Source organism: Sphaerodactylus townsendi, linkage group LG10 (genome assembly GCF_021028975.2).
Source record: "Sphaerodactylus townsendi isolate TG3544 linkage group LG10, MPM_Stown_v2.3, whole genome shotgun sequence".
In the NCBI taxonomy this organism is placed as follows: Eukaryota; Metazoa; Chordata; class Lepidosauria; order Squamata; family Sphaerodactylidae; genus Sphaerodactylus; species Sphaerodactylus townsendi.
The window spans coordinates 49194645-49212290 of NC_059434.1; the positions used below are offsets into that span (position 1 = coordinate 49194645).

Below are 17646 nucleotides of genomic sequence, written 5' to 3' on the forward strand. Positions count from 1 at the left end.
TTTCATTGCTATGCAAATGGCTACTCCAGTGTACCATCACAAAACACACATTAGGCCAATGTTACAATACACTGACATGGTATTTTAACACAGATGTTTAGGGTACCTGCTTTTAGTAATGAAATAATCCGATGGTTTCAGGGTTTTTTTATTACAACATAATTATTATGATCTAACACATATTATGTTTGATATATCAACTTACTTCAATAGTTCAAGATTTTAACTGGAATGATGCCAGTTCCTGTTAAAAAAGCACAATGTCTCTTTTTAAGTTTGTGACTAAAAATATTTTCCCGTGATAAGGAATTTCCTTCCCCTTCCCCTGCAGGACTTCAGGAAAATGCTTTAAAAGGTTGGCTGTTTTGAGCCCTTGGAAGATGGAATTCTTATCGGTGTTGCAGTAACTTTACTTTTACTCTGACAGAGCTATGAACAGTATAATGCATAATAAAACTAGTATTTGATAGATTTGGACAGCTGTATTATTCTCTAGAAGTTCGCATTTTGTTAACGGCACCCCACATCGAATAAGAGAAGATTAGTTGGTAAGGTCAACTTGAAAAATGGTTGTCAGGACATTTTTTTATTATAAAAGTTTTTGTGATTTGATTCAGTAAAAGGACTATGAGGAGAAAGCAATGGAGACAAAGGCCTGCTATTAACCTACAGATGCAGGCTATTGCAGGGTTCATTGCAAGATTTGTCACACTGCTTAGCCAATGATGTGCTAGCAGGACTGGAAGATACCACCCTTTTCTTGAGGAAGAGGGCAATTTGGTCTCCATGCTCATTTAATCCTGAACTTTCTGTGAATAGAGTGTCAGTTGGACCTACATTGTGCAAAATTACGCATGCACTTTTTAATGCAGATCATTGTTCACTAAGCACTCGACCAAGATTTCTCATCTAGTAATTTCCATTTGTCATGAGGTCACTTGGAACTTAAGTGTAATCTAGGTGGATGGCAAATGTGTATTCTGTGTCCTCCTATTGTCTCTAAATCAAGACATTTGGACAAGAACAGCCAATATCTTATTTTGGTTACAAATTACAAGTTGCACTAAAATGTAAGAAATCTCTTAATCTTATTAATGCAGCGTTCATAACATAAACATTAATAAAGTCAATTTTAAATTAGTCTGGGAATTTTTGGTTACAGGTTCAGGCTACCGTGCTTAAAACATTGGGGGCTGCTGGTAGAACATGTATTTAATGAAGCATAGAATGGAGGACAGTCTTGATCTTCCCATCTCTCTGTGTGAGAAAGCTACTCTGTAAAAACAGTAACATAGAGAAATTGACATAAACTGTAATTATGCACACATAGACGAGGTCACAGGTATTGCATGAAAAAGTTTTTAAATTCTCAAGATGATCCTATAGTTCATATAGGAATACTTTTACAATTCTGAATATAGCATGTACACCAAATTTATTGATACATTTACAAAAACAAGAAAACAATATTCTGTCAACTCCCCCCCCATTTACATTTTAACTATATTTGGCAAGTAATCATAGTTTTATTGATTTGTACAAGAATCCTCTTAAACAGACAAGACATGTTGAAGTGAGCTCCCATCCAGTGACGTTTTATTCAGTGTGAATTCTGCAATAGATTCCAATAACATATAAACAGGCCAGTTGTAATATGGTTGAAAGTTATTACAGCAACTGGTAGATTGGTGGTGATTCGCCATTGATTATGAATAAAAGTTGTCACAAGGATACATTTCTACATTAGGTCCACAACACATTAAAAAGGATGTTTGCTCTTTTATCCCCTGTCATTCCAATTAAGATGGAGAAAAACGTAACTTTAGTATTTTACAGGACATGGCAAAGCTGTTCATCTAGGTGATGTCTATATTATAAAAAAATAAAATAAAATAATATAAATATGGAACACAAACCCAGTGCCCATTGTTAAATAAGATATTCAATAAAAAGCAGACCTTTAAGAACAGACTGGTTTTCAAAATATGAAGATATAATTTAATTAAGAACATGAAATAGTGTGGAAATTAAATTGAAAGAGCCTTATTTTTGCAACTATGCCAGGTTAGGTACATTATGTTACATTGATAAACGTGTAGATTACAATCTTACAATGAATTGTTTATATAAGAATGCATTAAGGAGTTCTGAAATATTGCTTTCTATGGATCAGGTGGATTCATATGGCTATTGTTCTTCATGTGATGACAGCAATCTTCATATGATAACTTGGTAATCCAAAACTTCCACTAGGTGAAAGCTATTACCACATTCGACTTTGAATCCTGCTTAGACAATAGAAGAAAAAAAAAACACCTGGCAATAAATTTGTCAAAGCATGTACTGGTTGACAACTGGGCATCTAAATCCACCTGCCATTTTTTGTGCATTAACCAATGGTTCAAATTGATTTGTAATTACATTCAGCCTTTTCAAAACTCCTCTCTGATTGTTATAATCAAATACTTACAGATCAAAAATTGGTGGAACATTAAATAATTCATGGTGACATAATGTTCGTGACGGTTAACAGTGGAACTCCTGTGTAAACTACTTCACATGAGGAAATATAATTTTAATATTCCACTAGTTATGCAACCAGATATTTGTACGTGAATCATATATTTCTTTTTGTCTGAAAATGTTAAGGCAGATCTACAAATCCAATGGAATCACTGGAGTTAAAAAAGCAGGTTAACAGTCTTTTGGTTTTTTTGTTTTTGTGTGTGTGTTTTTTTTAAGAAAAGAGAAGATTCAAAAATAAATGCCCATTGAAAATGTGGTATCCAAATTGTCCCGGAAACTATACAATGTAGCTGGTTAGATCCAGCAAATAAGATGTCATGTCTATGATCTGATCAAGAATACCTGCCCTGGCCACTCTTCGGATGTTTCTATCCACTTGTTCACACTGAAGGCCAAGATATCCTTTTTTACACATGCATTTGTTTGGTCGTATGCAGACACCTCCATGTCGACAAGCTGGGTCACATTTTGCTGTTAAAACAGAAGCTCAAATTAAGTGAGGTTCTTGAGGATTATAAGCTTAGTCCTATGCAGAAATGGGATCTACTTATTGACCATGGTATGGGCATTCCTCCATGCATGCCAGTTATGTTCTTCAGAGAGTCTTCTGTATGTGGTGCCCTCTCTTAGGAATGCCCATACAACAACAGATAGGTCATGGACTTTTTTATGCAGTAGACCCAATCCTCTGGAATGGCCTACCAGAGTGGGGAAGGAGAACATCAGAACTGGCTGCGTGAAGGAAGACATTCAAAACAGAAGAGATTTATTTGGCGGTGTGTAAATTAATTTTAGTAAATCTGTCTTATGTTTTTTAATCTATTTATTTTTAATCTTTATGTTGTTAATTTGTACGTTTTTTGTGTTCTTGCAACCTCTTGTGTTCTTGCAACCTCTAATCTAGGAGGATAATAAATAAATAAATAATAAAAATAAATTAATAAAAGAAATGCATTTAGAAAGGGTGTCAGTGTTAGCTGTTAGAAAGATTAGTATATCTTATAAAATTTCAATACTCTTTCCCAAAATGAATTGCCTTAGCTGCAGGATCAAGATGTCTCCTTTAAACAGAGGAACTCAGTTTTCTTTGCCTCCGAGAAGTGGTAAAAGCAAAGGTTTTCCAAGAGTGCTGCAATTTCATGTTTCAAGGATATTCCTGCATCACACACATATTATACTTGTAGTCCACATTATCCCTCTTGCCCCAATTTACTTTATTGCTGCTCTGGCATTCACAGAGGAATTGACTGAAAAGTCCTGCTTGGAACAGCATCTCCCTGATGGGCAATTGTAATTGTATACTTAGTGATGGTAGCAAACTTTAAGTATGTTTTCTCACTGCTGTGGTCTCATTATTCTTTAGGACTATTTTGTGTGCTTTTATACATGCATTTCAGAGTTGGTTTTAGTTATTTTTATTGTTTTTATAGTGCTTTGTTTTAAGTGTTAGCTACCTTGTAATTCTGATTGGGCATAAAGGCATGAGAGAAGTCTAAATAAACAAACAAATGATGTCCTTACATATTGCATAGAAGCTAGTCTCATAATTCTTTTTGTACTGGTTATTAAATAGTAAATATTAGTGAACATTTATCCAAACTGAACTTCCCAACCCCTTCTCCCAGGCTTCTCTAGCCCCCTCACCCATTCATTAGTTACTGTTAGAAGCTTCAATACATGCAGGTATTTAAAAGTTTCCTAAAAGCCTTGCTAATGAGACTTTTTGCTGATTACTATGAATAGAATACTAACCAGTTCTGCAGAATTCACCTTCCCAGCCTTGATTACAGCAACATTTTCTGGTGGGAGTACAGTACCCATTTCGACAATGCCTTGAGCATTCAGATGTCAATATCTGGGCAGGAAGAGCTGGTATTTTGCATTCTTCTGGGACTAAAGGCCTGTAGAAAAATATACAATCAACATACATATTTAAAAGTCAGAGTCAAAGAGAAATTGTACACATCCAGGCTAGATTCATTCCACCTCCTGTTACAAAGAAAACTGTTTAAAATCACCTATATTGTATGTACACTATGGAATCTTAGATATTACAGCTGTTTCAGAGTTTTTATGACAATGAAATTCACTGTTCTACAAGTATTACAAACTTAGCCAGAAATAACATTTTCAAGAAAGCCCTTAAGATACAATTTCATCAACAAGGATGTCACACCAGAGTTCTCGGACTATCATGTACATTCCCTTATCATAGTAATCCTGTTTTCTGCCCTAATTGGCTAAGAACGAAGTTCATATTGTATAAGGCCAAACACTCAAGTACCACTAATTAAAGCTGGGAACAGGGCAGCTAATATCTTCACTGACAGCACAATCCTAAACAAAGTTATATCAACTCTGCTTAGAATTGCTCTGCAACGTTTGTCACGTTTTCAGTCAGAAGTGAAAGAGCTATTTATCCATCCATACACAAGATGCAATGGACAAGGATTGCTATAAATATGTCTAATCAGAAACCATTGGCAAATATAGCATTCCATCATTACACACTTTTACTTGGAGCGTGTATTCAGGATCAACACATCACAAAGAAAACGGGGTAGAAATGATATCTTTTAACTATTGTTTTCTGGTATAGACATCTTTACTGAAATCCAGGAAAACAACATTGACAGCATTCCCTCAATCCAGTAAGCTTGCCCCTCTATTGAAGAAAGAAATGAGGTTAATTTGGTAGGAACTGTTGGGGACAAGTCTGTGCTGACTTCCCTGGATCACCAAGTTGTCCTTTGGATGCTTGCGGATTGAAGTATATTCTCTGGGACAGGGGTCAAACTGAAAATTGGGATAACATTTGCCCTTCTCCAGTCTTGTGGCACATCTCCCATCCTCCAAGGGGTCGGGAAGATGATAATCAAAGCCTCTGCAAGCTCACTAGAAAGTTCTTTAAGCACTTTTGGCTGTATACCATCTGGCCTGGGGTATTTGTACTCATCCAATGCAGCCAGGTGCTTGTCAACTGCCCTTCTTTTCTTGTCAACTGCCTAACTGCCATATCTTGCCTGCTATCATCTCTAGATGAACTTGTTCTCTTCTTCAGGGGAAAAATGAGGCAAATAGGCATTGAGCCTTTCTGTTTTCTCCCTGTCTTCTGTCAGAATTTGTCCATTTTCACCCACCAGCGGGCCTATTGCCTCTTTTACCTTGTGTTTTTGCTCCTCACATATCTGAAGAAACATTTCTTGTTGCAGTGAGTCTCCCTGACCAGCCTCAGCTCACTGTGAGCTTTGGTCTCTCTGATGGCTGGCCTACAGTGCCTATTACCCTGCAGATACTCTTAATTAGAGGTATGTCCTTGCCTCCATTTCTTGAACATTTTCTTTGTCTTCCTTAGCTCATCATGGAACTCTCTCTTTATCCACAGTAACTTTTTGGATCCCCTACTATGAATCCTTCTTGTAGGAATAGTGATGGCTTGAGCTTGCAAGAGCTGTTGTTTTAGAAAAGCCCACTTTTCACTTGCTCCTTTCCCCTCCAGTAGTCTTGCCCATGCAGTGGTTCTCATCATGCCTCTAAGTTTATTAAAATCTGCCCTATTAAAATCCAACAGACAAGTGTGGCTACAAACTTCTTTGGTCCCCAACAACAAAAGGAATTCTAGGAGGATGTGGTCACTCCTCCCTAAGGTCCTCACCACCTTCACCCTATTTACCATCTCTTGCCTGTTGGTCAATATTCAGTTGAGTATGGTTGAGCCCCTTGTATCTCTGTTCACCATTTGATAAAGGAAACTGTTAGCCAGGCAGGTCAGGAACTTGCCTGATTGTGGATGCTTTGTAGATTTTGTTTCCTAGCACACATGTAATAGATCATCTGAGGAAGTGTTGCCCCACCCAGTTCACCAATCCCAACCCTAATGCCCAGTTCACCAATCCCATTCCATGGCCACTTTAAAAGCATTTCCAGTTCTTTAAAAATTGCCATGAGGCCCCAATCTGGATTGGGTATGCGGCATGGTGGTCCCCCATGCCTTTCAGGTACAGTAACAGCCGTTACTATTAGATTCAAATGTAATTATATTTCGTAATCAGCTTGCTGATTGACTGAGTGGTTTTATTTTCCTAGAAATCTTACAGCCCCATCCAAATGGGGTTGGGGGTGGCAAATCCATTAGTGGAGGCAATGTGGGTCTAAGCCAGTGGATTTGCTGTCCAAGGCACTTGCCATGGCAGACTGGTGAATCCATTCGGGGGTGGCTGCTGTGGCCTGCTGAAATGGCTGGACATGGTGGTGCACACGACGCCAGTGCTCCTGCATCTCCACTGACTATGCCGGTGTCATGGAGTTGTTGAGAGGGCATGGCTGGGGGTGGAGTCGACATTAGTTGGCTTCCACCCCAACTTTGCCTCCTGAAATGCCAGCACCCGGCTCCTGAACTTACATCACCTTTTCTGTGGAGTAAATCTATGGGAGCCCTATGGAGGGATTTCTGGTGGTGGGCGGTTTCGTTTGTCTTTTTGGCTCCCCATGCTACCAGAAAGCCCTCTTGGGAACAGTAGTGCAGTATGGCTGTAGTGCCACGTTCAGCCACCCAGCTGTTTGGATGGGGCTGTGAGCTGTTAGGCCCGTTCCGCACGTGCAGAATAATGCACTTTCAACCCATAATTCACAATTGTTTGAAAGTGGATTTTGCTGTTCCACACAGTAAAATCCAGCTGCAAATTACATTGAAAGTGGATGGAAAGTGCATTTTTCTGCCTGTGCGGAAGGGGCCTCTGATTCATTTGCTATCTTCAAACGTTATATTTTGTAACTGTCTTACTGATTGACTGCATAGTTTATCATGCTTGTGATCCACCTTGAGTCCTAGTGAGAAAGGCTGACTATAAATATATATCAATAAAATAAATAAATATTTGAGGATGAAATATGGTTTTGAATTTCTGAAGATATTTTAGGATAATAATGTCTGTATTTCTGCTGTGCTGGAATGATAGGTGTGCATAGATGCTCATGTCCCTGGGCTGTATTGATGGTAACGTCCAAAGGAAACTACTTAATACTATACTTGAGGGGGACCTCACAAATTATCATCCAACCCCTCTGGCAGCAGTAGGGACCCCATTTAAAGCTAACTTTATTCAGGTGGGATGGAGGAGTGGAGAACGAAAGCAAGAAAAACCAGGACAATGCAAACATTTTCTAGTTCATTTCCCTTTAAACCAAAAAATCAACACCTGCAAATAAATTTTATTTCTTGGTAAGTGACTACTTTCTCCAGAATAAATACAGCATCCCTTCAGGTATGATTTTTTCAATCTATTTGCTTTCAATACTGGGAGGCATGCCAAGAGCTCAAGATTTGATTTACTGTGGGGGAAATGAGTGGGGAGGAAGTAAAAGAACCTTCTCTCCTTTCAAATTTTTAAACTCAACAGCATATCAAATTTATTCTTATATGGTATACTTGTTCTTGACCTCTAGTCTTTAAGAAATCCTGTCATATTTGAAAACTAGTCCCCAGCGGAGCCTGTATCAGTGTTAATAGCTGTGAGGTCAATGCAACTGCTAAACAGTTTGTATTACTGTCAGGGTGGTCATGAAAACAACACCTGCTGCATAAGGCCTTGGCAGCTGGGTCAACAGGCACTGTGGGAATTTATCAATTTAGGGGGCCACTTGCATAGCACTTTGACGGATGAATTGAGAAAGAACTGGCTTATGGGGCTAAAGCTGCTCAATTATGTATTACATTCTTTACGACGGCTGAGCAGCCAGCCTCTTGTAAGCACCAACCCTCCCCCCCCCGCAAAAAAACCACACAAGCAAAAAAAATGTGGAATAGGTATTTTTCTGCCTTATAATGCTAGTTAGAAATATGGAAGTCAAGAGGAAGTGGGAAAGAAAACATGCTAGATATGGAAGACATTAAAAAAATCCCTCATAATTGCTACAACTTTTAAGGCTTATGTTAGGTATTTAAAGAGCTTAATGCATATGTTTTGCCTATGGGCAAATCATTCCCCCCCCCTTCTTTTAAAAGCTAAACTGTATATGTAGAAGCATTTATTCTGGCCTTCTATGACTGCAGATGACTTCAAGGGTTACATATGTTTTTGACTCTAAGAGGATCTCATGGCCCACCTGGGCAAGTTACCAAGTCAACTGCAGCTTGATAAGAGCTTTATGTTGCATAATTCTGCATTATTACTCAAGTACATTCAGGTAGGTGAAGATAATTGTGGACAAAAGGTTTTATATTTTGCATGGCACTGAACAAAAGACTGGGATGTCTGCAATGAAGCACTTATACCCTTAAGCCAGATTTACCAGATGCCAAACCATATTGCCATCACTTTAATGCTAATAAATATTAGTGTACATTTAGAGTGTGCTTGAATTAGAACTGATCTATGACACGTGTGCTGGTGCACTGAAAGATCCCAAAAGCTCAAAACCAGTGAGCCAAATATCATTCTTAGCACTCATTTCTGCAGTTCGGGGAAAATAAAATACTTTGGAAGAGACCACTCTCCCTCAATTTTGGCTGAAGGGTCTATGGTAACCAATGAAGGTATGGTCATTCTAGGATACCAAGAGTATAATCCAGTGGGGAGCTGGGAAGAATTCTGGATATGGCATGAGGGGACACCAATGTGAGTGCTCCCTATGCTAGCATAAGGGGCAAGTATGCCCACACGTGGGGTAGCAGGACACTGAGCAACTCTGTGGTGCCGAAATCCAGAAGCTGCGGCTGCGCCAATGCTCCTCCACTGCAGGAGCTTGTGCTGGTGTGTGTTGGGGTATTTCAGGAATGTTCCTTGGGATGGAGCTGACCTTAGTTGGCTTTCAGCGGGCTTTCAGCCAGGGAATGCCCCTTACTCCAGCTGGTGATTTATGCCATCAAAAGAGCAGGTGTATACCATTCAAAACCAATGGTGAGTTGTTGGGTTTGAGATTTTCTGCATTTTTGCATCTTTCCTGTGCTTCTCCAATCACCTTTGGAGATGGCATAGCTGCACTCAGTGGTGCCATCCATGGCTGGTATGAAACTGCCCTCCCTATAGATTGTACTGCTCTCTGCAATTAATCACAGCTATCTTTAAGCACTATATAAAGCTCAGCCAGGACATTCATACCTCAAATGAAGGTGTGCAACATGGGAGTGAATCCCTCTTTTGCCTCCTGTTGGGCACACTTAGAATGCACATGAGGGTTGACTTGGGTGATGGGAACTTCAGAGGAACAGCATGTTGCACAAATAGTCAGAGATGACAGCAAACACTGGCTGGGGGACATAAAGTTGGACTCCTCTGTCCAGTCTACTTGAAATATGGAGGTTATGTAAAGGACTGGCACTAGCAGATCCAATGAATTTTTGGCGCCTGTTCCTTCAAAAGCACACCCTCAGTCATCCAGAACATTTCCCCAAAGGGGGAACATGGGCCTGAAAAAATTCAACTTTTTGAAAAAAACCCCAAATCTAAATACCATATTAGAATAGACATTTGGAAATACCAATATTTTTCAGGCCCTGAATATGAAAAAAACACCCTCTTGAAACCTGACAAGAAACCTTGAAACTGACAAAAGCAGCTTGGCATGGCTGTTGAACTCCTCCAAGACACAAAAACAAAAGGAAGGGGGGGAGGGAAGGAGAGGGAAAAACAATTTCTAGGAGCCTGCAAATGCTGACTCCTGATCTTCCTAGTAAATCCCACATATTTCCCAGATTTGTCAGGGGTATTTTTTTCAGTTTCCTGTACCTGTGCCTACACCTGTAATTTTTCAGAATGTAGCTTTCGAAGGCACAGGAGTCTTGCTACACCAAGACAGCTGGCAACCTCATTCAGCTCACTGGGTGCTATTCAATAAATGAATTGTTTCCAATGCCCATCCCTGGTTGCAACTCACCTCAGTGGTCTAGCGCATGGGATTCATATTAAGATGAGGCTGACAGAGTCTGTAGCTTTTCTGTAGCAAGAAGGAGAGGCAGGCTGTTCACAACTCCCTGAATACTGATGGTGTGACAAAGTATGCAGGCTACATAATGGGAAGGGAATATGGAGAATAAGAAATCTAGATGTGTTCTGTGTGTATGGAGGTAGGGTGACACAAGGGATGTATGGTCAGCTGCTTCCAATATCTGGCTTGTTCTGGGTATTGTCAGCATTCTGCTCCATGATTGGTAGGCCTCAGTGACATCACTATGGATTCCCCTACAGAAAATGTGCTCTCAGCTCTTTGGAATAGATTTCCCACTTCTTTTTTCTGCTGATAGATTACTATCTAGTCCACTATCTCGCAGGTATCAGTGATGTGCTAGCACCTGGGGGCTAGGTTTCAGCAGTCTGTTGGTCTGAACCATTTAACTGGGGCAACATATGCTTACCTGGAATGGATTTTGTTACTGTAAGTGATGCATTTTTCCCGTTTTGCCCTATTCTATATTTTTGTCATATCTATTACCCGTATAGTAATATACTTATGACATTGTTAACACTCACTATTCATAAGTATTTTTTCTTTTTTATGCCAACAAAGATATTTGGAATTTGGGAGATGTATTGTTGAGTGGTAACTGGCAACGATAAATTTACTCATACTGTATGCAGATATACATACTGAGGTGCTGAACTCTGATACTTCGAAAATGTTTGGAAGCAATGATAGAAACTTTGTTCAGTTTTGGCTCTGTTGACTTTTTGAAGTAGTCAGTTGTAGATTGGCATTTGCTTCTTACGGATGGTAAAAGAAGTACCCAGTGGGCACTGAATGTGGTATATTTTTACCCCCCATCTACAGCAAGTGATATAAACTCCTAAAAAGTTATTTATCACAGACTGTAGGGAGAAATTAAAGAAAAAGGATTTTTTTGGGAGGGGGTCAGTATCCACTTGTATTGTTGAGAGGAATTCAATATTATAAGAATTCAAGAAAAGTTCTGAATTGACTTTTTGTCAGCTAGTCTACAACATCTAAAGGTAAAAGTAAAAGTAGCCCCCTGCGCAACCACTTGGTTATTACTGACACATGGGGGTGACATCACATCATGAATTTAATTGGCATACTATGTTTACGGAGTGGCTTGCCATTGCCTTCCTCAGTCATCTATATTTTATCTCCAGCAAGCTGAGTACTCATTTTACTGACCTCCAATGGATGGAAGGCTGAGTCAACCTTGAGCTGGTTACCTGATACTGACTTACACTGGGATTGAACTCAGGTCATGAGTTTAGCTTTGACTACAGTACTGCAGCTTACCACACAGTGCCATAAGGCTCTACAAAACTAAAAAGTTCTGCAAATGGCTGGCCTCATACAGTGACCTAAAAGTCCCTGGCAGTCTCCCAGTATAGCAGATATCTCATGGAGATGCTGACTGATGGAATCATACTTATGTCTGTGTTGGAGATGGGGGTGTTGAAATTTAATAGATTCACTAAAGTGGGACTTCCCTGTCTCCCCTCCTGTTATTTCTTAAAATATCCCTCCAAATTCTGTTTTTGTGCAAAAAGGGATCCACAAAAACAGAAAAGGGGCAGGAGATGGAGATCTGCAGTAGGGATGGAGGATCAGGAAAAATCCCTTCCCTTTCTATCACAGAAATATTCCATGAAATTCAAGTTAATAGCTCAAAACTATTTGGGTATGGGTAAATTTGAATGTGTTCAATATGCACTGTTTTCTTGCACGATTACTCAGCTTTCTTGCAGCAGATGTCTCCCATATGTTGTCTGCTACCACCTTCATATTTGAAAGACACATATTAAAGAGAAAAAGAATTAACTCTTAAATTTGTAGTTGAGACTTATTACTTAGGTGTCTCCCAGTACCATCCTAAGCAGAATTACAATGTTACTAAGTTCAATGACTTCAACTGGTTTAATAACAATAAAACTCTGCTTAGGATGGCACTGTTTTATGTCTTTATTGTTTGCCCATGAACCCAGCTTGTAATCTTGTAATCAGTTCTTCAGATTGCTTCTCAAATAGATTCTACTGACTGCAGAGAATAAAAAAACTGGTAATGTATTTTATCTGACATGCATAATTTAAAGGATGCATTCAGAAAGGGGACACACTACAAACAATATATACGTTGGTTAAATATGACCTAAATGAATAGGAACTCTGGGAACACTCCTCTTCTCCAGTAAATATCATTTATTCCTTGGACTGGCTAAGAACAGCTGCAAGCTGCAAGAGGGTTCTAAGCAAGTAAAATGCTGCTTGGCATGATACAGTGCTTGAGATGAACTTTGTGAGGGAACATTGAGATTTTGCCCAAGGAAGTTCAATCAATGTAAGTTTGCTTGGTATACAGAGGTGGAGCGCCCCTGCTGTTGCGCCGCCTGCCCCCCCGCTCCAGAACGCCCCCTCCACGCCCCCTCCACGGCCTGGCAATGCCTCTGCTGTGGCTCTGCCTGAGGCGTTGTGCCCCCCTTCCCCTGGGCGCTACGCCACTGCTAGTATATGAGTTGAAGCGCTCAACATGCCTAATCCATATGTGACCCTGCCACATGCAAGATCAAGAGACGATAGCCTGCCTTACTGTTCACTCACAAGATCAAGTACTCCAGTGTATGAGAAATGAAGCGGTTCTGTGCAGATAAGCAGGGCAAACCAGCACCTATATTGCCATATGTGCAAAGTGTTACACATGGAAGAATGCTAGTGCAATGCAGAAGACTGCCTAGTACTAGCTAAGCATAGGTTTTGACTGAAAACTGCATTGAATACATAAATGACTATTTCACTGTATGTGTCAAAACATCAAAAATGTAAACTCCCATAATTGCTATTTAATAACTATCTTTTTTGCTTTTCCATTTGTATCAGTTTCATTTCAAATTCTTGCCAGAGTACACAGTGTCATTAGCATGGCGTTTGTTTCTCTCGTCTTATTCCAGCCAGATATATTACCCTCTGTACCACATATTAAATAGCTAACCAGGAACTCTGCATTGGGAGGTCTGGCCTTTCAGGTATGTCATTTTGAGACCACCCTAATCGCCGAGGCAACAGGAACACAAAGCCAAGGTCAAACAAAGCAGTCCCCTTGTAATTAGATACTAATAATGGATTAAAGGTGTAACATTCACCCATGTCCACACACCAACAGACTAAACAATCCAGATGAAGCTGGGCAATATTTGTTTTGTAAAAGTACTTTTCCCTAGACATCATCAATTATATATATATCCAGATAGTTATATGTAATATATATATATATATATATCCAGATAGTTATATATACTTCCAGATAGTTCTGGAAGATATATGTCTTACTTACAAAAATCAAGGACTCACAGACTATTATTGGAGGTATTTCTAGCCATGTATTCTACCTGCTAGTTCTTCATAGGTTACCATCCACCCATAATCAACTGATGACTGCATTCTTCTTAATACTTTCATGGATTTTTTAAATTTACTTTATTTAGAAGATTTGAAGACTGATCAGTACTTTTTCCTTTTGTGGGGGCATGAGAAGATACATGCACTGATGTAAATAGGACTGGGAAAGTCACCCTCGTTTTGCTGCAATCCTTCCTGAAAGATTGTTTAGGAATGATCACAGGAAAGCCAGGGAAAAAACAGAAGGTGTGCGAGAACACTAAAATGCTGCATGGAAGCTGGAAAACCTCCCACTTCCTATCAGCAGCAAAGTCAGGCTAAATACCTGCTATAGAAGTGATCCAATCATGCTGCCCTAGCACAAAAGTGGAAAGGTTCTTCTTTTCCTCAATAGATCGCTACTGAGGCATATGGTGGGCTACAGTTGAGACATACTACAGGTTACATTTCCCAGTTTAGCTATGACTAGGTACAACCCCAGAATCCTTCTGATCCCATTGTAGCTTGTTTCCAAAAAAAGATGCGAAGAGTCAGAATCTAAATTAGTCTCTCTTCTGTCCTATCTGGAAATCAGAATGATAGCATGAAGACTGCACTTTATTTCTCTATGGTATTTCTTACCTTTTGGGGTCAATTATTTTATAAAGTTTTCCATTGTGAGACTGTGTCATGCTTTTACTGCTCGCTAAGACGTAAACTTCACCTGTCAGACAAAATCATACCATAAATCAATATTGGTATACACAAATTTGTGTTCCTAAACAGAGTTGGCACCTTTCTAAGTCCACTTGAAGCAATGGACTTAGAAGGGTCTAGCTCTACTCACTGTAAAGACTGCACTGTAAAGTATTCTATAGTTCATGCGCCAATATTGTAATGTATCCTTTTAATGGACCTCTTAATGCAGGGCATGTACATCACTGTAATTATCTCATTCATTCTCACAATAACTTTGATTTGTATTTTATTCAGTAATAGGGAATAGAAACTGAGTAAGAATAACTTGCTCAAAGAAACTTTGAAGATTCATGCATGACCAGGAAACTGCATCTAGGTCTTTCTGGTCCAAGTATGACGATCACTTCTAAAGATACATTTTGTTCTTGGTCTCAATACCTGATTTTTTCTACTCATATGTAAATACATAGGTTTGATTCACCCAACTTTTTGACAGGTGAAAAAAGAAAAAAAAAGGGTCCCCTTTGACTGCCAAATAAGTTTCTGTAGGGATCGTGAAATCGGCATGTACAAAAGCCATGCACAATGGGAGCTGTAGTAAGACGGGGAATTATGTGAAATTGAGTTAAAAAGCTGGAGGGATCCAACCCATTGCTACTAAAAGAGCATAGAATGGGTGTGTAAGTAATCATGGTATATAATGCTCTTCATAATGCATTTTAAGTAATAATGGAGACATCAACTAGATGGAAGTAGAACAATGCTTATGAATACTTTTCAATAATTTTGGTAAAGAAATGGAAACAAAAGAAAAGCAACTTCTGCAGATATGTTGCCACCAACACTCCCAGTACACTTCTGCATATCACTAGGTTGACCTTGGGTCCCCCCGGCACGTGCAGAATAATGCACTTTCAATCCACTTTCAGTAAACTTTGAAGCTGGATTATACTCTGCGGAATAGCAACATCCGCTTGCAAACTGTGAAAGTGGATTGAATGTGCATTATTCTGCATGTGCGGAAGAGGCCAGAGTCAAGATCCCATTAATGATAGTCATATACAAAGATTTTTTTATCTCACCTAATTCGTCTTCGCCAAATCCCAAGATGTGTCCTGAAAAGAAACCTCTACATGAACCACTGTTGCTAAGACATAATGGTTTCTCTTGCCACTGTTTGGTAATGGGACTCTGTTGAAGTGTTAAAAAGTTTCTGTAATCACACATACAAAAGACAGTCACACAGTGCTTGTTTTGCTTTAAGGTAATAACATGCTGGAATTAAAATGAAGACCCCCACCCCCCACTGGAATCCTTTTCAAATATGGGCTAACATTAGCCCTTTGAAACAATAATTCAACTGCTATGTTGTACAGAGTAGTGCACAGATCTTGAAGGCAGAGCTTCTATTAGATTAAAGGGGCATATGAAAGATTTCATTTATATGAAAAGACTTAACTGGGAGTCATTTAGGACTTGCAGTGCAATCCTAAGCAGTCACACATTTTAAAGTCAATGAAGTCAGTAGGTCTTAGAGTGGTGTAATTTTGCTTAGGATAGCACTATAAGACTGGAATCTTATGCCTACTGGCTGGGACGTAACAGCTAGGTAACTTTTTAATAATCACATACAAGATTGGGGTCAGGTGAACCACGTTCCCTTGACAAAGCATCAAACACTTCTATAGCTTCAGTAATCTTGTCAATGGCATTTGGATAACTAATATTGTAACAGTCTTTATTAATAATTATAAAATATTTTTGTTTCTGTTACCGGAAACTCTGCATTTGTTAACCCTTTCTTGATCTATTGAATTAAAACATTCTTGAGAAATGTTAGATGTACTGTCATAATAATATTTTGATTAATACCAATGATAGTGTTCTGGCCATAATTCAGACAGTTACTTTTAGTGTTCCAAAAAGCTTCTATTTTTGTTTGTGAGACTTTTTCCTTTGGGAATAATAGATAAATGTCCCATGTCACAACTGCTCTTGCTTCCTTCAAATAATTTTGTTGTTGTATATGTGTGCGTGCATGAATCCCATATTCCCATTTGGAAACACACATCCAAAGTCCCTCTAGACATGATCTCTGAAATGTGGCCTTCACCTACTGATAGATACTAAAGTGATGCCTCAGAAGTAGTATCTGTTCTGTTGCACTAGAATTTTGGAATTTTATACTGGACTACTTCAAATGCTAAGTGGATGGAAATCTTATGATTAATCTATATAAAATATAAATATTTACTGTAAATATAAATCTCACAACAGAATAAAGCAAATGCTTTGTACTTTTGGTTCACAATATTAACTGTAGGAAACATACCCATTGCGGTCTGCAAAAACATAACTTCCATAAAGTCTTTCAGATTGGCAGCCCCTGTAGATGAATCCCCCAACCAAGGGTCCACTGCTGAATGGCTTGAATTCTAATAGTGAAGGCTCACTTTCTAAAAAAGAACTAACATAGCATTAGATGAAATGCTATTTCATATTTTCCAGTCATTTTAAAATTAAAATAATAGCAAAGGATAAAATCACAGCTTCTTTATTGTATGTTTTTTTCTGACATTAGATCTGAAACACCAAACTTCACAGAAGATAAGATCTCAGAATATGTGTGGCCAGATACAGTCAGCTTTTTCATTCAATCTCAGCCAAATGACCTGCTTATTACAGCCGCATCATTTCTTTATGCAGGATACATTATCCCCACCATAGACTTTGTGATGGGTAATGGGAACCCCTTCTCCTTTTTTCACCAGTAAATAAGCTGATTAGATTCAATAGCCCACCTATACATTTTCATGTAAGCCTTGTATCAACAAATGAGAGAGATAATATTGATATTTTCTTTATTGCAATTCCACATGCTCTGTGGGTGGGGAATTTAGTTTGTATTAATACGAAAATGAAATGGCCATCACATTACAACACAATGTTGATTACATAGCATTCTTCTGCTACTCTTGTTATTTTTACAGTTATTTTTACAGATATTTTACAGAAAAAGAAAATGCAACATGAAAACTAAAATGAATGCACATCTCCACTGAGGAATCACATATGAAAAATATGCTTATTCTGATTTTCACACTTTGTACAAAGATGCAA

At 38.8% G+C, this 17646-nt stretch overlaps 1 protein-coding gene across 1 annotated transcript in view; it reads right to left on the reverse strand.

Moving 5' to 3' along the window:
* Positions 1-1343: 1343 nt before the first annotated feature.
* The window catches only part of LOC125440353 (hedgehog interacting protein), a 107251-nt gene continuing 90948 nt past the window's right edge, over positions 1344-17646 (reverse strand). The window contains exons 9-13 of the mRNA XM_048510132.1: positions 16859-16982; positions 15609-15739; positions 14470-14551; positions 4279-4427; positions 1344-2997 (exon numbers count right to left, since the gene is read on the reverse strand). Of these exons, the coding sequence (XP_048366089.1) occupies positions 2804-2997; positions 4279-4427; positions 14470-14551; positions 15609-15739; positions 16859-16982 (680 nt within the window). The 3' untranslated portion in view covers positions 1344-2803. The remainder of the gene's footprint in view (positions 2998-4278; positions 4428-14469; positions 14552-15608; positions 15740-16858; positions 16983-17646) is intronic.